This window comes from Plutella xylostella, chromosome 6 (genome assembly GCF_932276165.1).
Source record: "Plutella xylostella chromosome 6, ilPluXylo3.1, whole genome shotgun sequence".
Lineage (NCBI taxonomy): Eukaryota > Metazoa > Arthropoda > Insecta > Lepidoptera > Plutellidae > Plutella > Plutella xylostella.
In genome coordinates this window covers 816,147-839,619 of record NC_063986.1, presented here as the reverse complement: position 1 = coordinate 839,619, position 23,473 = coordinate 816,147, and the positions used below count along the sequence as shown (strand labels likewise).

At 42.3% G+C, this 23,473-nt stretch overlaps 1 protein-coding gene and 1 long non-coding RNA gene across 2 annotated transcripts in view; one reads left to right on the top strand and one right to left on the bottom strand.

The window, feature by feature from the left end:
• The window catches only part of LOC105384599 (homeobox protein Hox-B1b), a 34,637-nt gene extending 11,659 nt beyond the window's left edge, over positions 1–22,978 (bottom strand). The window contains exon 1 of the mRNA XM_011554866.3: positions 22,042–22,978. Coding sequence (XP_011553168.3) covers positions 22,042–22,555 — 514 coding nt within the window. The 5' untranslated portion in view covers positions 22,556–22,978. The remainder of the gene's footprint in view (positions 1–22,041) is intronic.
• Positions 19,248–20,166, top strand: LOC125488600. Its single transcript, XR_007266336.1, has 2 exons — positions 19,248–19,426; positions 19,847–20,166. It is a non-coding gene; the product is annotated as an uncharacterized LOC125488600 (long non-coding RNA).
• Positions 22,979–23,473: the final 495 nt, after the last annotated feature.

The following is a 23,473-nucleotide window of genomic DNA, read 5'->3' as shown; positions in this document are numbered from 1 at the left end:
GTGATCATGTTTGTTCCCGGTGGTTACTCTACATTGAGAAAATACTGGGTAAAAGAGAGATTTTATGCTATTAATACGTTTATATTAACGAGATATATTCGAGCTTAGATCAGCAAAGCGCTGCGAAACTTCGTTTGCGCAAGCTTAAGTGACCTCCTATTTATTTGAGATGTTTGCGGAGGCTGCAAGCATTAGAGTTCAACGCGTAGCCTCGATATTTTAAAGCGCTTTTTGCGTAATGCGTTTTTATGGGTTATTTACAATTCGTACATAGTAGTGATGAATGATGATGAAATATTAAAGTTGTTTATTTTTTTCTAGAGCAAGGATGAGGCTGCGGGTAAAAAATACCCAATAATTCTTTAGGAATGACATAAAATATGTGTAAATTACTCAAAATGCATTAACTGCGACTAAAAAATCACCGAGCTTTCGCATTTGTACACAATAATGAGAGCTAATATAAAAATCCCAGGAAAGCCCCACGTCTCGCCAGCATCCCTCCCCCTGCCTCTGAGGATGAGGGTCGCGGGGGGAGGGGGGGGGGGCGTCCGTCACTCCGCACGATTGATCACCCCCTCCCCGGAGTCTTGTCCCGGTGTCCGACGGAAATTCACACGAAATCCGGGCATTTTCTCGGACGGACTATGTATCGTAGGTACTCGTATTGTGTGAGTTTTTTATAGTGTTTCTTATGTTTCAGTATTTCCAGACCAGATACTCACTTCAGGCCCTGTAGCACAGGGCGCTAATAAGACGTGACAAAAGTTCTCCGTCGCGCTCACTCTTGAGGCTGCGCGATGTGAGTGAGGGCGATACAAAACTTTTGTCACGTCTTAAATGCGCCCCGTACTAGCCCTTCAGTTCAATATTAATTATTTGCGAGGTGATGCATTTTTTTCTCTTAAATTGTTGTTTAAATCAAGTATATAAGACATATTTTTACGTTTTCTTTTATACTTTCTTAACTACATAAATCTTGTAGTTCCTGAAACTATCTCAGTTCGTAAAGCATAGTCTGCCAAAAGCTGGAGAAATTTGTGTTTTTCCGACCCCATTAAGTCGACTAAGGGATGATAAGGAGGGTCGAATACGTATAGACTTCACTGCTGTTTATTCAATCAGTGTTCAGTGGCTATTATGATGAGTAACTTTAACGCGTATATCATGGAGTTCAAGCTTATGTTTAAAACATGGCCGATAAATATTGAATACCGTTTAAGTCAGACCTTCTCTCTCTTATTCAGAAGATATATCTATTTGAGCCTCAGCTTTTGCAAAAGTAAAGAGTGGAGCAACTGACTGATTTCGTGGTTAATTTTTTTTATAATAATAAAATGGAAATGCAAACATTATTTGATTAATAATGAAACTACTTAGGTAAAAACATAAGTGATATATGACGCAGATTTGTCTGCCTGAGGGTATGATCGCCGCTCTGGGCTGTACTTGGCTCAAAAGCTCTCTCTTGCCATTCAAACACGTAACGCTGCAAGCATTATGCGTACATTTGAGCCGGGTATGACTCGTCGTGGATTATTTAATTAATTTAATTTTACTTTATTCTATATGTGTTCTAATTCAATACACATTATATGTTAATATGATGTAGTAGCTATAAAATAAATATGTATTTCTGCATAATAACTCGGTAAAAATATATAAGGCTATTTAGTGGAAGCATCGGGTCTCGTCACCCGTGTTATCAAGTCTAAAAATTAACAGCTGATAGCGATGATCGATGGTGCGTCGGCACACAAATTATACGGCGTTTAACTGATTATCTGAGACGATAGGAGATAGGCCCTGCGACAATAACACTCATCTGAGAGCTTGCGAAACACAACACTTCGATAACCAAAAACACAATGTACCGACTATTCCTATTCGTATACCTACCTACATAATAATTACATAATTTCGTGCACAATAGAAATTGTCATTGGCAAACGCATTAACTTCTATAATGTAACTGCTGACTCGCCGCGAGTTTCACTTCGCCTTAGAATGTTTTCCTTCCCTCGTGCATAAGGATTTTTCCCGTACTTACCTACCCGTCTCCGCCTCTAAGGATTTTTATATAGTTATATATCGGTTTAAATAGTTATAGAATTTTACAATTTATCGGCATTGTCCTCTCGACGCCGTTTAATCAGACATTTAGGTATGAGAATCCGTTTTGTACGCTACCGATAGGTGAACGCTTACCTACCAGCGGCATTAGCAGTTGCAGCAGCCGTATCAGTCCGAACGAAGCGATGCCTTCATCTTCGATCAGGCTTTCCATAAATAGATCCCTCGAACCCAGAAGGTTGCACCTTCGACTGCCTCGAGCGATGGCGCGGATATCGCTACCAAGACGAGCGCAGCGTTCAGACTTTATCTCCGACAGAGCCGTCCGCACATAATTGATTTATTGAGTGTTGACAATGTCCAAAACGTGGACACGGCGCATCCGGAAGCTTACCTACTCCAAATATAATAAATTACTGAGTACGGCGCGTGATAGTGGTGTGACATGGGGTGATCGATGCGCCGAGGCATGCCGAGGTAATCGATGGCCGGCTGCGCAAGATGGCCGCAGCGAAATGTCAAACGCTGATGACTTCATTGTTGGCGGGTATTGTTGCGTTTATCTCGATGCCTGTTCTGTGATGTAAATGGGGAATAGGTCTGTGCCCGCGCGGTGTTTAGGTCCATTTAAAACTTGCTTATTGATATTTGGCGATAGCGGATGAGATGTGTCTATTTGGTGCGGGGTACTGACAGTGCGTAGTGTCGTTTAGGATTGTGAAGTAGTTGTTACTGACGAAAATTGGTTTTACTAAACTATGCTCAGCACTTCAATCACTAGTTTTATAATTCTTTTACTACCAATCTAGGCATTCATAGAACATACACCTAAACATACAATAGCGCTTGCAAAGGGTTTGTAAATCAGGGGGAAAACACGATTTTTCTCTTTGTATCAGAAACCATTTAAATTAAAGACAGCTAACAACAGACTCGATCAAATCACATTTCCGACAGCACAAATACCTGCAGGATCTCTAAAGTCTTTCACATCATGAAAATAAAGACTATATTTGCGAGCACAGGACCCCAAGAATCATGATTCAGTAACAGAAATATCGGGGCAGGATTAGGCTGTAATCAGAAGCGGGATTTGCACGTCGCAACCGCCGCGTATCGCGTCGTAAATCTTGTGTCTGATGATAACGCGCACTCACAATCACAATAATTCAATATTTACAACAGATCGATACCCAGGAGCTGTGATATAGATGTAGGGGCATATGTGGCGAGCTATGGGTGTAATACCTATTGTAAGTTAATAAATCTCAGATTTGGGAAGCCTAAGCATTTGTAAGAACAATATTATGTTCGCAATTACTTGTGCACATCATGCACATGACATGAGTATAATTGTCGTATTTTGACTATTTGAAATTTCCTGTTACAGGGATTTTTCGGTATTTGCATACGCCAATTGAAAAGCATAGCGTGGCTTTATCGTCATCCTATTGGATCCCCTACTGCTGGTCTTAGGACTTCCTCGAGGTGCACCACAACACCCCTTCATCGGTCTTCCTCATTCATGTAAAGCTGATTACTGTTTTTTATCGTGATAAAGACAATAATTGTTTAAATATTCATATCGCAGAACTTGCTATAGGCATTCTTGAAAATCTCTACATACATGTAATTATTATTATCGTTTCGTCGCATCTCTATTGTTCATAAATACATCTGTAATATGTACCTAGTAAGAAAATTATTCCTTCTACCGCAAAATTCTTCAATGAGAATGTGAAATGCTGCGTTTATTTCCAAAATGATGTTGTAAATTGGGTTATGGCATTTCTAAACGTGTGTACATTCAAACTTGATAAGATTACACTAGTGATTTTTTAAGTGCTAACAAGCCGTAGATATCTAATCTTGCACATTATCAGTTTAACAGTTAAGAAAACTTGAGCAGTTTTCGTTTTGATTAGCTAAGCCGATATTGATCTGGTTTTTATTAAGTTTTTAATATTTTAAGTCCTGGAATATGACGCAAATGCGTTATCTGATTAGCGCGACGCAAACTGCTGCACGTGCACTTTATTTATTATTAGTTGTTTAGATTGATCAGATTTTCTTGTTAGTAGGTATACCTATAGATCCGGATTATTCCGCACGCACCTTGCATATCAAATTTGCCTATGATACAGTCATATTTCCGACATGTCGCGAAAATACGCTGCTAAAATACCTACCATTGGTCTTGCATGATTCTAGCTCGTCTAATTTCGTCATCTATATGATATATTTTTTCTTCTGTAATGGTATAGGTAAGTACTTATAATTTTGCTTGTCCAATACCGCTTGGTGTTATAGGTAAGTATAACTTCTAATTTGTTGAGAATCACGATAATAATATAACTTACTTAATAATGTTTATATGATGACCTTCCGACCGATTTCGGCCATGGCGACTGCCATCGACTCCTAACTTACTGTGACGCCTGAGGCGCACCAGCGCCAAGACCTAATTCTGGCGCTGGTGCACCTTAAGATGGCTAATATAGCCAATTTTGGCGGTGAACTTCCTCGCACAGTGTGGACAAGTAAGAACACCGCGTTCATAATTGTAGATGATGGCCGCAGGTGGCCGGTCTCGCAGTGCATCACGCTTTGCATTTAATTCTTTTTTGCGGCGCTCCTCGTAACCAGCCACCCTAGCCTTCACCAATCGTGTCCACTCGGGACGTCGTGCTGCCAAACTCTCCCAATGTGCGGGTTCGATATCGCATCTTTTGAGGTGCCTTTTCAGGACATCCTTGTACCTCAAGAGCTGACCACCGACCTTACGTTTGCCCTCTTTCAGCTCCGAGTACAAGATGCGTTTCGCGACCCGCTCCTCCGCCATACGTGCCACGTGGCCACACCACCGAAGTTGTCGCCGCATTAGGTACGACTCCAAGCCACCAACATTAGCTCGGCGCAGTACTTCGGTGTTTCGCACGCGATCAGACCATTGGATGTTCATAATACTTCTTAGACATTTAAGGTGGAATCGATCTAGCGTGCGAATGTGGTGACGATACACGCACCACGTCTCGGAGGAGTACAGCAGATTCGGCAGCACGATAGCCATGTACACCGAAATTTTTGTGGCCAGTCTCAAGTCATGTGAGCAGAAGACCCTGGAACTCAGCTTGCCGAATGCTGCGGCAGCAGCCCCGATCCTACTGTTAATTTCAGCGTCAAGGTCGCACTTGGATGAAATAGTGCTCCCCAGATAACGAAATTTATCGACCTGCTTCAACAAATCTTCGCCGATATGTATTGCCAGTGTTTCGTGACCGTGCATGTCCAAGGACATCACTTCTGTCTTTTTAACACTGACTTTCAGGCCGAATTTACTGCACGAAGAGTGGAAAGCAGTCATTAGTTGTTGCAGGCCATCTGGGGAATCTGCTGCAAAGCTAAGATCGTCTGCATACATGACCTCAGTAACCATAGCGTACGACACTTTCGTAGATGCCTTGAGTCTAGCCAGGTTGAACAATTTCCCGTCTGTGCGGAACCTTATATGGACACCTTGGGAACAACTCCGCAGAACCTCCTGGACAACTACGGCAAAGTATATGGCGAACAGTGTGGGTGCAATAACACAACCTTGTTTCACCCCACAGGTGACGGGAAAGAAATTTGACTGCTCGCCATCCACTGTGACACAGCATTGCATGTTGTCATGCAGTAGTCTGAGAAGCTCTACGAAATCCTCCGTGCATCCCACCTTCTGCAACACCAGCCAGAGGGCTTCACGAGGGACACTGTCAAAGGCCTTCTCCAGGTCTACGAAGCAAAGGTATAGGTTTTGACCCTGTTCCCTGCTCTTCTCCTGTAGTTGGCGGATTGCAAAAATTGCCTCGCACGTCCCTCGGTCTGGTCGGAAGCCGAACTGGGTTTCTGGCAGGAATTGTTCGGATAATGTCATAAGGCGGTTTAAAAGTATTCGGGCAAAGACTTTTCCACAGACTGAGAGAAGAGAGATACCGCGATAAGAGTCACAGTCAGAGCGATCGCCCTTGCTCTTGTAGAGAGTGCTGATGCGTGACACTAGAAAGTCATTTGGGACTCGCCTCAGCTCCCACATACGAACAAAGAGCTCCCATACCTGCGTGTGTAACTCCTCACCGCCGTACCTCAACAACTCCGCTGGTATGCAGTCGATGCCCACCGCGCGCTTGTTGTGGAGCTGTTTAATAGCAAGGACATTTATAGGACGTTTATATGATGTGTGCAAACGTCATGCTTAAAGCTTTCTTCACCAAATTCAGGTAAAAATCTATGATTTTTACATATTTATCTTCTTAGCTCTAATCAAAGTCATAGGCCGCTAGCAACTTAAAATTAAAACCCTCCTACAAATAGCTAAGAATTCCAAAAGCATGAATATAGTAGGAGCTACCGTTAAGCCCCAATTATCTATTCTCGGGTATCAGTGGTTCACCCACTGCGTCCGTACAATGACAAGACAATGGGCTGCTATCTACGACGCCATGTTAATATATCTCTCACATTTTAATATGTGCTCTGGAACTTTCGACACAGTCTCTATCAAGCCTATGTTTAGCTGATGTGTGGAGTAGGCAATCAGTGTTGTGTTTCTACTTGGAATCGTTTTAATTAACGATTTATTTTTGTATTGTCTAAAGTACTTTAGGTATATTGTTATTGAATAATTTGATTGCAGTTTTTATCAGTACCTATAGTTACAGCTACTACACTCGCGAGCAATGATAAAGTTCCACCCGCCAGCTATTGCTATGGGCTATGCTATGTCACTGGAACTACTTCATTGCTCGCGAGTAAGTAGGTATATCATTTTCATGTCATTGGAAAACATTTCAAACATACACAGTTTGCGGGAAATAACTGCCTACATGTTTCTGGATATACTGAACCGATTTAGACAATAAAATTATTATTATGTAATCCATATCTTAATAGATATCCAATAAAGTTACTCGACTGTTGTAACATAGACTACTATTTAATTGCAGGAAAACTATCTTATAAAATTATAATTCTATTCCAACAAGAAACTACTGTTTTCATGCTGCAACCGAATTTCAAACAGACGAAGTCGCGCGAGGAAAGCTAGTCTTTCATAAACAAAAACTCAATTACGTGTCTATGGCAGGAACTGATATAGTTGTCTAAATCCCTTCCCACACAGCACTAGTTCGAAAGCCGATAACTGTAATGAAAGCCATCATCAGTGATGGAGGCTGCATCATTACACTGATAATCTGCCTGTATTCGTCCACTTGTCAATATTGTACTCACCACACCACCCACTGATTTCGATTATAGAAAATCCGTTTTACATGGCTGAATTTATAAAAGTGTTATAGTAAGCCGAAAGCTCATTCTCCATAACTTTTGTTTGGAAAACCCTGTATGTGTTAATGCATAAATTTCAGTGCAGTGAACTAATGAAATGAACGCTGAGACATCATTGTGTTATTATGGTGTTCTGATAATTCAGATTCTGACAAAAACGTAAGTTTTAGCAGAACAAGTATGTAAACAAGTAAGCAGCGTTGTGATTTTTTTAATTGTAATTGGTCACTTTATTTACCCAAATGAGAACATGGACCTAACAAAAGATATTTGCAAATTCATCATATCAGAGCAGATTTGAAATCCGAACACGTGTTCACGAATAAGATGAAAACAATGTTTGTTATCAAACCGATAACATTACAGATGTCAGACAATCTGAAGCTGAAACTAATCTTCTTTATGTACTTGACGAAGATTGCGTGTAATGACTAGATATAGATAGATAGACTATGTAAATTTCCCAATCTTATAGACAGGTTAAGATAGCATTGACGGTTTATTAAACATTTTCAATATATTTATAGATACCATTGGTATTGATGTTCGTTAGTCTCGCGAAAACGTAACGGCTGGATCGATTAGGTAAATTTAGGCAAGTAATCTCTGAATTTGTTACTTAATTCCGGAACTTCCACAAGGATATTTTATAAGGACAGAAACTATAATCAATACTTACTTACAAAATCTTTATCTAAATGAAATAATCAATGATTGGAAGTAACTATGCCTTTGAATTTACCAATTGTCGTGCTGTTATCTGAAATATCTGAAAGCCGAATAGATTATTTATTTCTTTAGTATTTGAGTCTAGTCGGCATGCTTTGAAACTAGGTAGGATAAATTGTAGAGCAGAAGCAAGGTCGTGAATAAATCGAGATAATCTCAGACTGACGAAAATGCTGTATTAGATACACATTTATGTATATTTATAGATACTTTTTCTTTACCTTTATCGATATTTATTTAACTTAGGTATAATATTTTCCAAGTGAGCTTTGATTTGATAACATAATTAAACAGTTATTTTCACCTCGGCAAGTTACGCAACGGACGGACGGTCTAATTCCAGTGGCTTTATCACGAGTATTTGGGTCATAAAACTGATTATTATTACCTGTCAAAGATTGGCTACCGAAATACACTAACGGTAATAAATTGTTGTTATACGAGGGATAATGATAATGTTGGAAATAATAATAATAATTATGATAAAACATAGACTAATGAAGAGTCATGATCATTGTTCGAGAACCAGTAAAATGATTATGTATGTTTGCTTCATTAGTCATCAACATCATTATTGATCTTATATCTTCCATGTTTCTACTCGTATAGAGCTTGTTCTACGTGTAAATCTTCGTGTATGATAATCCGCCTTAGTACTGCTCTTATTTTAAAGTTATACTTAATTTAGATGTAAGTACAGTTACAGTTCAGTGCTACAACTGGCATCTCTTTCACTGCATCTTCAGTGGTTTCATCAACAATAGCATCTTATTCAGATCCTGCACCATCTATTTCTCTTACTCCCTCAAACTTCATCCAATCCTAACTAGGTAATACCCTAACTCTAGCTTGGGTAGTCTAAGACACCTCACCCACTTTCCCACAAGCGCCCTGCCGTCCACTTACGGCACATATTGATATTCGTCAGGTCATTACCACTTGGGGCACGCTCGTTCGCGTGACAGATCGCGATACGCGCGGCCCCCGCGCCGCCGCCGTCGCTGGCGCCCTAATCGGTTTACTGCTGTGACCACTGCCTGGGAACTGGTGCAAGGTAAAGGACGACGGATTATACGAGCACTTCTAGAAGTCTTTGGGCGCCTGGTAGCTTCGTTTTGGATTGGCTTGGGAATAGTCGTTTCGGTTTTCGGTCGTGTTCGATTTGCAGCCTCTGCTAGATCTGGTTTGGATCTGGTTGTTAAATATGGAGTATTTTTGAGGTAACGTGTCTAAGTTTTCCCATCCTTAGAAACAGCATTTGTGGCAACTGTAGAGTCTCTTGTCATCGTATTTCATCTATTGAGCCTGTTTTGTCGTTCATCATTCTTCATCTAGTCACTTCTATAGCTGATGTCAGCTTCACACTCTCTGAATTACCTACCATTCCAGAAATTACTGAGCCTTCCGCTTTGGTACCTACTCCACATTCTAGGTATGCTCTGTTTTCTCTTCAATGTCTTGACTTGTACCACTCCCTACACCTCTAGCTCGGTAATGCAGGTGACTTGCAAACCGCGGCACCACTCTCATAGTCTCCGCCTAATAACCGCCTAGGACAACCATTGAAACATACTTACTTAAACACTAATAGAAAGCTTTTTACTGGAGCTTTCGTGATAAGAAAATTAGCAAAGAAAGCGGCTTAATGTAATGCGTTTCTTAGAGGCACAACAGTATTGTGCTATTGTGGAAAAGCATTGTATTGCAGCTTTCAGGCTATAAAAATAAACATACACAACAATAATTTTATTTTGCGTGCTAAACTGAATGCTCCAGTTCTGGTCTCTATTTAGTTAATTATCACCTCAGTGATCCACCTAAAGCACAATGAATAATAACAACGGCTAATAATTCAGATCCAACAAATTATTCTTTCTGCGTGTAATGTAGGTGAGAGTCCTAAATGAAATATTCTGTGTTAAACGGCTTTTTAAGCATGAATTATGTTGTAATGGGCTTTTAACACAAATGGCTCTTGTCTAGGTATTTTATTAGCCTGTAACTTATGGTCAATTAATGAGCCGTCTCGAAACTCGAGCGGCGCGCGACCAATGTGCATGTGATTCTGAGATTACAGGGAAATCCTTGTTCGTTTACATTGTTGTGAATTTTACAGCTCATGAAAGCTTTGGCTACCAATGAAGGTAGCCAAGACTTTTCAGCAATTAGCGATGAACAAATAAAGTTTCGAATCGTCCATGGGCACTTTAAAACTATGGATTTTTTATAATGTGTTATGTATATACCTACAAAACCTACATAGATATTTTATACCCACCCATTTAAGTTTTACACGATTGCGGCAATATGTTTATTTCTAGACGCGTAGGGCCTTACCACAAAAACTTACAGTATTTAACAGGTGTTTCGGTGTTCAAACGCCTACAAAATCTGTCTAATTTCGTTTTAAACACTTGTTAAACAGTGTTTAAAGTTTATTGTGCTACCACAATAACCGATAATATTTACTGAACTTTAGTGTTTTAGGCTGGAATTCAGTGAAGACCCATGTATGAAATGACTTCAATGTTTAAATAGAAACATCAAGGATGTTGTTACAAGCTATTATTATATAACATAATAGGGCTCCTCAATAATTTTAATAAGTATGTAAGTACGTACTATCGTGCATAGCAAATATAGGCAACTTTGTGACCATAATTAAACTAACAAATTGTCAAATAACTTATACCCAGCTTATTTATGAAATTAGCTTATAATTGGGCATAAATATCCGGATGACAAATAATTACTCGTTTAATTATAATGATTCGCGATAGCAGAGAGGAAATCATAAACCTGCGTGTAACATTAAAGTTTTACGATAGGTAATGGCTACTTTATAGTAGTGCTGCGGTCGGTCGCCTTACATTGTTGCCCTGTGTACGTGTGCAGCCACAGAATACAGGCATGCTTAGATTCAGATTTGTTTGAAATACAGGGTGTTGCAAAAAGGAGTGACTTAGCTCGTCAATCAGAAGAATTTTTGTTTTATGACTTTTGGAAATCCGTAGATAATGTACAAAATGTGGCTCAGAATGAAACCCTGACTCACTCCGATTTGGTTAACTACTTATGGCCTTTTAAACACTCTATCTGCGAGTGTTAGGTGTGGAGAGGAGGAGGTTTGAATATACCTATCTGAGGTGTTCCTTTCCTAGATATTTCAAAATGGTCCGAAAAGTAACGATTATGGCATGTGAAACTGAACGGATCTGAATATCTTATAAGAACAAAATAATATTTTTATTCGTTTGAATAATTCCCGATGGAAGTCAAATAAACTACCTATTCCCAATTCAGAAAAGCGCTTTGAGGCTCCTCTGGTAACTTGATCAATCCCTATTCACTATGTAATTATTAATTAGGTACTCTAGGATTAGGCGATTTTTCTATTTTGTTAAAGTTTCATGTTCCTAAATCTAAATAGGTACTAAGTATATTAAAATATGTTTGCGTCTATAAAAACTTATAGTTACATCTACTTATTTATTTGAAATCGTGTGCATCCATTAAAACATATCGCATATACCCAGGTATAACGTATTTTTTTTGTCTTTTAATTAGTAAGCTATTCTGCATGTGTGGTCTAATTAACAAATCTATAACATTTATAGCCATTAAACCTAGTCAGTAGAAATTACTCGCTATTTTGCATTTTAAACTGAAGTGGTTTTGTATGCTTTAGTTTTACGATGTGGCATTTTCACTGCAGTATTTATTCACTGGGCCTGGCTACTTCTAATACCCGTATGAAAAACTAATATAAATTTGATTTCATATTAACATATCTTACTTATTGCGTATATACATACATATGCTCACGACTGTAATCCCCGAAGGGGTAGTCAGAGGTGACTCGCAAGCGAGTCACCCGCTTTTCGCTCTGAATTTGTACGCACGTGATAGGTCGCGAGCCGTACCTATCGCCGTTTTTGAATGAGTACAATGCACTGAAGTTTTCGGGTAAGTGGGCAACCCGACTCGACTGTCAGATTTTTTCAAGCTGCCCGAGGGCCTCTGACTAGGCTTAACGACTGCTGCCGAAGCAGCAACCGGGACCCACGTGCCGTCCGAAGCACGGAAGCGTCCAGAAAAGAACCACTTGAAATCGGTCACCCATCCAATGGCTGACCGTGCCTGTTGTTGGTTAACCTCAGTGATCGATTACGATTACTGAAGGCAGCTTGACTGTGGACGCTTCAATTGGGTATATCTTTTACATAATATACCTCTATTATATACTATGACAATGGCAAGGAGCATCCGTAGGTTTTTTAACATAAATTAGAATTTTTTCTCATATTTATTCTTGCTTACAAACCCAATATTTGCCTATAGCTCTGTGTGTATGTATATGTGAGTAAAGATCAGCCAGAACTGCAAGTCACAGTTACGAGACACAAGTGTGCGTGTCGTGTTCAATAAACCGACTCTACTTTGTCACACGCGTGCCGAGTAATTTGTGCGTTGCTTTATGAAATGCCGTGTATTTTGTTGTAAAATTGATTGTGATTTTCTCTTAATAGATTTTTTTGACTTCTAATCTTATAGGTTTCCAGATTGATTAATTCGTTAATGACTTAATTTATGAACAATGATTGGCACGGAATTTGACCGCTAAAGCCTAAAATTGGCCATAGAGGTCCTGCAACTCGTTCAGGAATTCGGCTCATGATAAAATCACAAACAATTTATGCCCCAGACGTATCTCATAAGCGTTATTAATTGAACTATTTTAGTGGCGATGACTCAGCGCATACATTGTACAAGATTTTGCGCGCAAAATCGAGACCACACAAAGAATACCTTTTGAGGGACATTTGATGTTATCTATTCCTTGACACACAATGGTGGATCATTCTTGCTCAGAGTCTCAGACCAGAATTTACGTTAGTCCCTTATTGTGAGGTAGTAAGGGTGGTATTCGTGTGGCAGTGTGGATATGTTTGTGTCAAATCTCTTGGGGATATCACGACAAGTTGCCGTGTGACGGACAATTCTCTGAGTTTATTTATTTTACGTGCGATGCGCGGAATGTGGGTGTTGGAGTTACGCTCCCGCTCGGCTGCTAATGTTTTGAGCCATTGTAACAAAAAAGCACGGGGTTATAAGTTTGTTTTTTCACAAGAAACAATGAATAAGCGCGGTTTTGCAACGCTTGAAAAAAATACACTCACGACCAAAGAAAAAGATCCGGTGAAATATGGAACGTCAATGGCAGGTGGAACTTTTTCATTGTAAGTGAGTGTATATAAGAAGTAGTGTTTAAAGTAATAAGTTAATAATCAAATACTTTTCGGTTGAAATATTAAACCAAAAATTCATAACGACGCACATTTTCTTACGGATTTAAGTGAAATAAAATAAAGCTGAACAAGCCACAACGGAATCTCAATTAAAGAAACGCCGAAAACGTTTCTATTTCCATTCCAGTTAGAAAAGCCCCACTGGCCACGGCGGTATTCAGGGGCAGTCCGCGAACTCTACAAAATTGCCGGAAAATCAATGGCTGGTCCGTTAGCTCAGCCTTCATTGCGAGAATTTTTTTTAACGAATCATAATCATCAGCCAATAACCATCAACTGCTGAAAATAGGCATAGGCTCTCGCAAGGGGAGCAACAACAATCTGTCCTCGGCTTCCTCCAGCCATTACCGGCTACTTATCTAAATGCTTCGGGCCGGAGGGCGTCCCATACTCTTGCCTTTTCGTGGTCTCCTCTCCAGAACTTTTCCCACCGGTCTAACGCATTATAGCTCTAAAAGTAAATCGTTTTCTAATCGCTGCGGTGCCCAGAATCAGGCAACTGTGCGTGCAATTATAAAAACAAACACAGATAAAGAATTTACTTACAGCTTAGTGAAACTTGTGAACCGTAAGCGTTAGTTGCGTGTTCCAACGTCACGTAGGTACTTACACGTAGCTCTAATATTAGCTGCGAGGGTAAAAAATCAAATGAAACTATTACTAAAGTATAAACATTGTTTAAAGTGTGTTAAGACTACAATTTAAAAGATTTATAAGGCATTTGAGAGCGCTAAATATCTGTTAAAAGCTGTGTCTAAGCTTTTGTGAGAAGGTCACTGAATTCTTGTTTACCAGCTTATGCAAACCCTGGGATTGAGCGACTGATGATGACGCTATTCTGTCTGGCTAATCCTGTCAGCATGGTGGGAAACCCTTAACCAGCTCTAGAATTTGTCATGAACACGCTATGAAGAAGATGGAGCATTTATGATTAGGTATCTAAGGTTCAGCCTTCTTATTGTTAAAGAAGCCACTTTATCAAAATCTAAATAGAAATAGATTTGCTTTTTTATTACCTGATTAGGTATAAAGGGGATGCAATTAATTATTTTATTTATTTCGAAGTGAATCCTGAAGTTGTTTTGTCAACCTATCTGACCATGATAATTTTAAGTACAGATTAAGATACTAACAGTACTTACTAAGATTGAACAAAAGTAGTTAATCTTATCAAGTTATCATTGGATTTTCCCATTTTTTTCGATGTGGCGTGAAATCATAAATTTAAATCTTAGGCTAGGTTAGGTGAGTACCTAAGTTTACTTACTACGAGTTTACTTACTTACTACTCGTACACTCAAATATCTACTAGGTGTATTGATATAGGTAAGATCGTCAACAAAGTCCTATCTATCTATTATTCTATTTTAAATAAGGTACTTTACATACCTATACATCTATTTTAATAATACACTAGTGATGGGAAATCGTATAGAGATTATAAGAATGCATCGTTGCGACGATAGATCCGATCCATTTTAATTGCATCAATATTGATAGATCTCATGTTTTTTTTTCAAAACAACAGTTATAATAAAAATACTTCTTGATTATTAGAATGAGTGGAAAATTAAAAGCGCAGCCGCGGGAAAATAAAATTACCTAGGCTATAAAAGCAGTGTTTTTCACTAGGGTTTGAGATAGAGTTTGGCAGACACAAAAGGATGCCTTCATCCGACAGTTGGCGATTAAGTATAGACTCCTAATACACTCACGGGCAATGAAAAGGTTCCACTGAGAAAAGCACCACATTACTTCTAAACAGAAAAGGCTAGCTTAATGCCGTCTTCTGCAACATTGAAGTACATTTAACAAAGCATCAGGATATTACCAACTAAAATTGGTAATATTTTGTTTCAATTTTAAATCTTTAAAAAAATTAGGATCGTTTGTTGCCGGTATTTTGTGAGTGGAACTTTTTCATTGCCCGGCAGTGTAGTTACTGTTACATCAGAGCGTTAACATGAAATTATATTTTCATCATAATCTTGTAAATTTTCAGTGTAGTCTCGAATCGATAAAAATTGAATTATAGAAAGAGATACTTTTGTGGCGGCACGCCACGTCCCATCACTAGCGGAGGCTACACCCATCACTACGCGCGCCACCACTCCAGGCGTGCGAGGGGCATGCAAGCGGTGCGGGTGTGCCGCGGCCGAGGGGCGAGGAACCGGGCCCCAGTCGACCGGCGCCCGCGCCAGTGCTACGCAAATCGCTTCCCGCGCAAGACCTATGTCGCTTCGCCGCTCCGCCGCCTTGCTTATTACGCGCTTAGCTTATGCTTATAATATACTTAAGTTGTAAATACTGTGCAGAAACGAACATTATACGTTTATATGTGGAGTTCGCGTTTAATTGGACATCCCAAGTAGTCAGGAACCCACATCTGGTGACCTCCGAATAAAGTTACGCGCTCGCGAAATAAAATGGCCCGGCCTACGACGTACGAAGCTATACCGCCCCGGCAACAAGAGGACAGCAACGACGCCTTTCAAGACTCCGCCCCGACGCCCGGCGCGTCGGTGGACCGCGTGGCGGTACGCTTGCCGCCATTTTGGTCCGAAGATCCCGATTGCTGGTTTGCACAAGCTGAGGCGCAATTTCAGCTGTCCGGCATCAAGGAGGATTCTACTAAATTTAATCTCGTTGTTACGCAACTTGACAACAGGTATGCCCGAGAGGTTAAAGAATTAATTAAGAAGCCGCCTGCTAATGACAAATACGAAAAGCTGAAGCAACAATTAACTAAGAGAGTATCTGTTTCACGGGAGCTTCAAATAAGCCAGTTAATGGCAGGAGAGGAACTAGGTGATAGGAAACCATCTCAGTTCTTACGACACCTTCAGACATTGGCCGACGGAGGAGTTTCTGAGGAATTTTTAAGAGGAATGTGGGCCAACAGGTTACCTACGCACGTGCAGGCAATTATAATATCACAGTCCGGCACCTTAGAAGAAGTAGCCGAGCTGGCCGACAAAATTTGTGAGATTTCGCCGCCATCAACATTACAGGTCGCATCCACGTCAGGATTACAGGGTGCAGGATCAGGATGTGCACCGCCAGTACCTATTAATAATTTTGATGCTCTGTTACAGCGATTAGATACCATGATCACGGCGCGGATTGAATCTGCTCTTTCGCAGCAAATTGCGCAGCTCTCCATACAAGATGGCCGCCACCGCGCACCCTTCCGCCACGTGGCAGCCAGGCCAAGGAACAGGAGCCGCAGCCGTAGCAGAAGCCGTGTCGCAGGTATATGTTGGTACCACAATATTTTCGGCGATAAAGCACAGAAATGCACCAAGCCATGCAACTTCCGTTCGGGAAACAAACACGACAGTCAATAAATGCGGCGAGCGACTGTCGAGCAACCAGCCGCCTGTTTGTCACGGATAGGAAATCAAAGGTTCAGTATTTAATTGATACCGGCTCAGATCTCTGCGTACTGCCACGTCGGTTTCTTCGGCGATCGGGGACTCCAACCGACTACAGTCTCACAGCTGCAAATGGTACTATCATTAATACATATGGCACTCTGAAAATACACCTGGACCTTGGACTACGGCGTGATTTCGTGTGGAACTTCGTCGTCGCAAGTGTGGACAAGCCGATTATCGGTGCCGATTTCCTCGCTCATTATGGCCTACTTATTGATTGCAGGAACAGTCGATTACTAGACAGCGTGACTTCACTTTCCTCGCCAGGATCGATGGGACAGTGCCACGTGCCGAGCATCAAAGCCATATCCGGTAACAGTGAGTACCACAACCTGTTAGCCAAGTACCCCACACTTACAAAGCCATCTGGTGTGCAGCGAGAAGTCAAACATTCGACAGTCCATTACATCCGTACTTTACCAGGCCCTCCAGTCTTCTGCAGACCACGCCGTCTCGCGCCTGATAGGTTGAGGATAGCAAAAACTCAGTTCGAGGAGATGATAAGAGATGGTACCGCTCGCCAATCAGACTCACCATGGGCATCCGCACTACACCTGGCACCTAAGAAAGACGGCTGGAGACCCTGTGGAGATTACCGTGCCCTCAATGCACGTACAGTACCAGACAGGTATCCGATCAGGCACATTGAGGACTATTCCAGCAGGCTCGCAGGATGTTCTGTATTCACCAAAATCGACCTCATAAAGGCATATAATCAGATTCCGGTTTTTCCAGCTGATATTCCGAAGACAGCGATCACAACACCCTTCGGCATGTTCGAATTCCCATTTATGTCATTTGGGCTTCGAAATGCCGCACAGACATTTCAGAGATTTCTCGATGAGGTGCTCCGAGGCCTAGATTGCTGCTATTCGTATATCGACGATATCTTGGTCTTTTCCAGAAGTAAACAGGAACACCTGGAACACCTGGAAGCAGTCTTCGAGAGATTGAACAAATACGGCTTGCTAATCAACGAAAACAAATGCTGTTTCGGCGTCAAAGAGGTAACGTTTCTTGGCTATACAATCTCCGAAGCTGGCACCCGACCGATGGACGATAAGATCCAGGTGATCCAAGACTTTCCACCTCCAAAAACCGTGAACGGGTTACGAAGGTTTCTGGGAATGCTTAATTTCTACAGGCGTTTTATTCGCAACGCAGCTGAAGACCAAGCCCCATTACACGACATGCTAGCAGGACCAAAGCTCAAAGGTTCACAGCCGCTCACCTGGACCACAGGCACTCTTCAAGCCTTCGAGAAGTGTAAGCAAAGCATCATAAATTCTACGCTTCTAGCTCATCCCATATTGAACGCACCGCTCGCCCTCGTGACTGATGCCTCAAGCTCAGCCCTAGGCTCGGTGCTCCAACAGCTGGTCGATGAGGAGTGGCAGCCGCTAGCTTTCTTTTCCAAGAAGATGAACAGAGCTCAGCGAAATTACAGCGCATATGACCGAGAGTTACTGGCTATTTATGAAAGCGTCAAACATTTCCGCCATATGGTCGAAGGAAGGCATTTCGTGGTATACACTGATCATAAACCCATAACATTCGCTTTTCAACAGAAAGACCGCCACTGCTCACCGAGACAGTTCAACCACTTGGACTACGTTTCGCAGTTTACGACTGACATCCGGCATATCCCTGGTAAAGAAAACCTGACCGCCGACACTCTCTCGCGCATAGAAGGTATTTCCATTCCACCAGATTTCGCTACACTGGCACATGCACAGCAGGGAGATACAGAATTGCAGGATCTGCTCCAGAATAGATCTTCATCCCTGAAATTGGAGAAAGTACCAGTGCCAGGTAGTATGGTCTCACTTTACTGCGACGTCTCGCTATCAAGGCCTCGCCCATTTGTACCAAAGGACTTACGTCAACAAATTTTCAACTCGTGCCACTCCATGAGTCACCCTGGAAGCAGAAGTACAACGAAGCTGATCACAGAAAGGTTTGTCTGGCCCTCCGTGCGCAAGGATTGTCGTGCCTGGGTCAAAACCTGTGAAGCCTGCCAACAGTGCAAAGTTAGCCGCCACACATCTTCTCCACTGGCAGACTTCAAATTAACAGGAGAGCGATTTAGCCACATACATATCGACCTCATCGGCCCTCTCCCATCATCCAACGACTACAAATACTGCCTAACAATGATTGACCGATTCACCAGGTGGCCGGAGGTACTCCCCTTGAAGGACATAACAGCAGAAACCGTTGCTAAAGGATTGTGTGAAGCCTGGATCTCACGTTATGGTTGTCCCCAGATTATTACCAGCGACCAGGGCCGGCAATTCACCTCACACCTGTTCAAGGCCTTGACAGACCTCTGCGGCACACAGCTGCGACATACAACCGCTTACCACCCTGCTGCAAACGGCATGATTGAGCGGCTGCATCGCACCCTGAAGGCTGCAATCATGGCGCACGGCGAACAGCGTTGGACTGACGCACTCCCAATGGTTCTCCTGGGTCTCCGAACGGCCTGGAAAGAAGACCTCAAATGTTCTGCCGCTGACCTGCTGTATGGTGAGCCATTGAGGATTCCCGGTGAGTTACTCAAAGCTCCTAAGACTCCTCCAGCAAACCCACAAGATTTCGTCTCCCAGTTGAGAGAGCACTTAGCACATCTCCGACCACAACCTGTGTCCAGGCATGGCTCACATTCAGTCTTTGTCCATAAAGACCTGCAGACATCTACCCATGTTTTTCTAAGAAAAGATGCCATGCGTAGTGCCTTAGAACCACCATACACTGGACCACATCGCGTCATATCCAGAACAAACAAGACCGTCACTGTAGAATTATTTAAAAGAGGACCAGTGACCGTCTCCATTGATCGTTGCAAACCCGCTTACATACAAGCTGAAGATTGCAACCCATCACCTGCACCATCATCATCACCGCCGCCACAAACTAAAACTACTCGTTCTGGGCGCGTGGTAAAATTTACCGATTTCTATTCCGCAGGACAATAATTCTCCGAAGGGGGTGATGTGGCGGCACGCCACGTCCCATCACTAGCGGAGGCTACACCCATCACTACGCGCGCCACCACTCCAGGCGTGCGAGGGGCATGCAAGCGGTGCGGGTGTGCCGCGGCCGAGGGGCGAGGAACCGGGCCCCAGTCGACCGGCGCCCGCGCCAGTGCTACGCAAATCGCTTCCCGCGCAAGACCTATGTCGCTTCGCCGCTCCGCCGCCTTGCTTATTACGCGCTTAGCTTATGCTTATAATATACTTAAGTTGTAAATACTGTGCAGAAACGAACATTATACGTTTATATGTGGAGTTCGCGTTTAATTGGACATCCCAAGTAGTCAGGAACCCACACTTTTTTACTGAAACTGGTGTATTTCTCGCTGATTTTTGAACTTCTTACACAGTATTTGTAAGTAATAAACCCTATGGACAGAAACTCATAAATATTTTTCGGGCCAGGCGATGGTGATTACCGCACCCACTGCTATGCTGGGGACATCTTTTGAGCATATTTTCTGTTCGATTCCTATTCGAGTACCATTTAACTATAATTTAATGGTTTATAATAAATAAAGTACAGGTTTACAAGCTATGTAACTCAACCAGGTTAAGATCCTGAACAAACATAGGAAAGCTGCCATCCCTATGTTAATTTAGCCCTCCATAGCGTATAATACAGGCTTGGACTGTTAATAAAAAGCCAAGCAAGACGCGCCCCGCACACTATCACCCGATCTCGCCTGTCCGTCCGGCGACGGGTGACGCCGCGGCAGGAAGCTAGCTCGCACCTTACCGCTTTATTCCACCCAGATCTAGATTGTTCCACGGATTGTGTGCAGTGTGCACAGTGTGCAGTGTGCACTGGGTGTGTTGCGAAATGACACGTAGCGTTTTATTGGGGATTTTTATAAGGCTTTTTGTATTCGCTTTGGTGTTGTTTGTGACAAAGATCTGTTGGAAAGTCTAAATATGAGAGTAGTTTTCTATGTTAGTAGTCCACATAGTATTGGATGTAGGATGGTATATATTATAAGCCGTAAGGCAGTGATGCTGTTTGTCCAAAACACTAGTTTTTCTGTAGAAAAATTAGTACCACAACTTTGTTTCGCGTATTTTCCTAAGTTATAAGAGGTTTTCTTTAACTTGAACCCCCTTCCGCCCTACAAATGTTTCCCATACCCTCATAGTTCATAAATTAATATGCTTGGTTTTATAAATACATAAAGACCTATCCCATATTAAAGTGATCGGGCCGTTTGACTAATTACATCTTAGTATCGGAATGACAATACCGTATCGTCGTCCTCTCGACGAGTGGGCATCATAAAATGTTAAAAGCTTTTTACCGATAAATTTCCCAGTTATCCCGCATAAGCCGCATACGAGCACATTCATCATAATAGGTGGTCCTTGTAACACCGAACGCTTGTAATGAAATAACCATTCACTTTTTCGTCTGTCTCATGAACGTCAGATTGTTTGCTTCCAAACGTCAGTCGAGTCGAGATGTCGCGACCTATGACTCCCGACACTACGGGTCGACGTCTATCGTACATTCTCTCGCACATCACTAATGGTGCCTGTTGCCTGACTAACTGTCACGTGCCAGCTCGTTATGTGTCACTTACGTAGCAGGTGTTTTCGAAATTGTTATATTAGTTGCTTATTAATTATTAATAGACGCATTAGCATATTTTAAAGTGCGTACGTTAGGTTCTGGTGTTTGATTTGCGCACATGGGTGCACATTTGACGCCTAAGGCTTTAAAATAGTCAGCTGCCCTATGCTTTTCCTCTAGCCTATTAGATTAAACATTAATAGCCATAGGCCTATTTTAAATTGACAATTATCGGCTTGTGGGAGTTGGGGACACTTAACTAATGCTTTTAAGTCGAGATAATTTAGAATTTAACATTGAGTTATGTCATGATTATAAATTCATAATTTAATTAGCGTTGCCGGCTTTAGGGATATCATTGATTCACCAAATGTGTTAATACTTACATTATGTAGAGCTACAAAGCTGTATGTAGGTATGCTAGTTATCGAGAGCGAAGGTAATTTTATTGGAATTATTTATACATTATTTATGTCCTACCTACATTGGTACCTTTAAATGAGGATGGTACCTATGGTGATGGTCCAGTTTTTGGACAAAACATTAAGAACAAACATCCAACTCACCACTAGGTTTAGGCACGTTCCTCTTGACCTGCATCCACTTGTACGTGGGCACGGCCTGAGGCACCCCCTCGGGCAGGTACCCCTCCCTCGCCCCCGCGAACTCCTCCTTGGGCTGGTACTGGTCGTAGTCAGGCAGCGCCGAGCACCCGGCCGCCTCGTCCACGAAGTGCATGTTGTATTTCGTCTCTAGGTAATGCCCTTCGAGTTTATGCTCGTGAACGTGGGTTATATCTTCGAGCCGAGGTGGTTCTTCTCTATGAGTGTGGTGAGGCGGCATGGCGTGTATGGGGTAGCCCTGGTGCTGGAGTTCCCCGTAGTCGAGGTTGGTGTAGCAGAGGCCGGCGTCGCTGATGACGGGCGGCGCGGGCTCGTGCGGAGGTTCATAGTACGGGCCCGGCTCGTAGTAACCCTCGTGGTAGGCTTCATAAGGCTGGTAGGCGCCCGCCTGCGCGTAGTACTCGCTTCCGTAGCCGGTCTGCTGATTGTTGTACATCCCGACGTCCATAGTCATCATGTTTGTCACTGTAACCGTCTATCGATGTCGATCGATTTTTACATCACACACAACACTAGTCGGCGGCAGTTGGCGGACTCGCAGAGTTCGATGTTCGAATGCGCTAGTGATGCGGCGTCGCGCGCGCCCGCTCGCCCGCAGCTCCGTCGAGCACTGATCGCGGACACATCACTCGTAACCACTCCTAAAATATTTTTTTTTACTTGTCCCTTTCACACACCTACGTTTACCTGGCGGCGGAGCGAGCCAGCCTTATCTACACCGGTCGTCGGCTGTAATTTCACGATTAAACGTAAGGAAAGTGAATATTTATATGCATTGAAAAAATGCTTTTAGCAGTCACGGTTTAGGGATTTTATGGCAGAATTTATTTGAAATCGGCTGGCGTGTGTCGTCGCGGGCAGGTAACGAATTATTCTGGCGAGTTTTTGCCTCGACGAGGAGGAGCGTAGATACGAGGCGGGGTCAGCGCCGTGCGACGACCAATGGGGCGCGAGCTTTTATTTCCGCCCTCCGCATTGGCTGTCGCGAGATAATAGTGCGAATCTTGGAGGCTGGATATGTTAGCGACGGATGTTTTTCTATTTACTTTGTGTTCGCGTGTCCCGGCGAGTCCCGTCAGTTCACGTGGAATGTTTCAATTCATTTCTGACATAAATCGATTTCAAGGAGCGAACAGCTTTTACTGATTTCCCTCCATTGTGTAGAGCTTCGGTAGCCGACTGTCAGCTGCAGTCGGGTCTATTTCATGCATTCGAAATAGCGTCTCTGATTATGAATAGAAATTCAGCATTTTCAAGAGAGAAATTAATTACTTATGTTTATTACACTTATAAAAATGTATTAAGTAATAAATTGTTGTGAATATTCTGGCCTTCTCTTTTTGAAAGTGTCATTATTATTTAGCAGCTTTGTTAG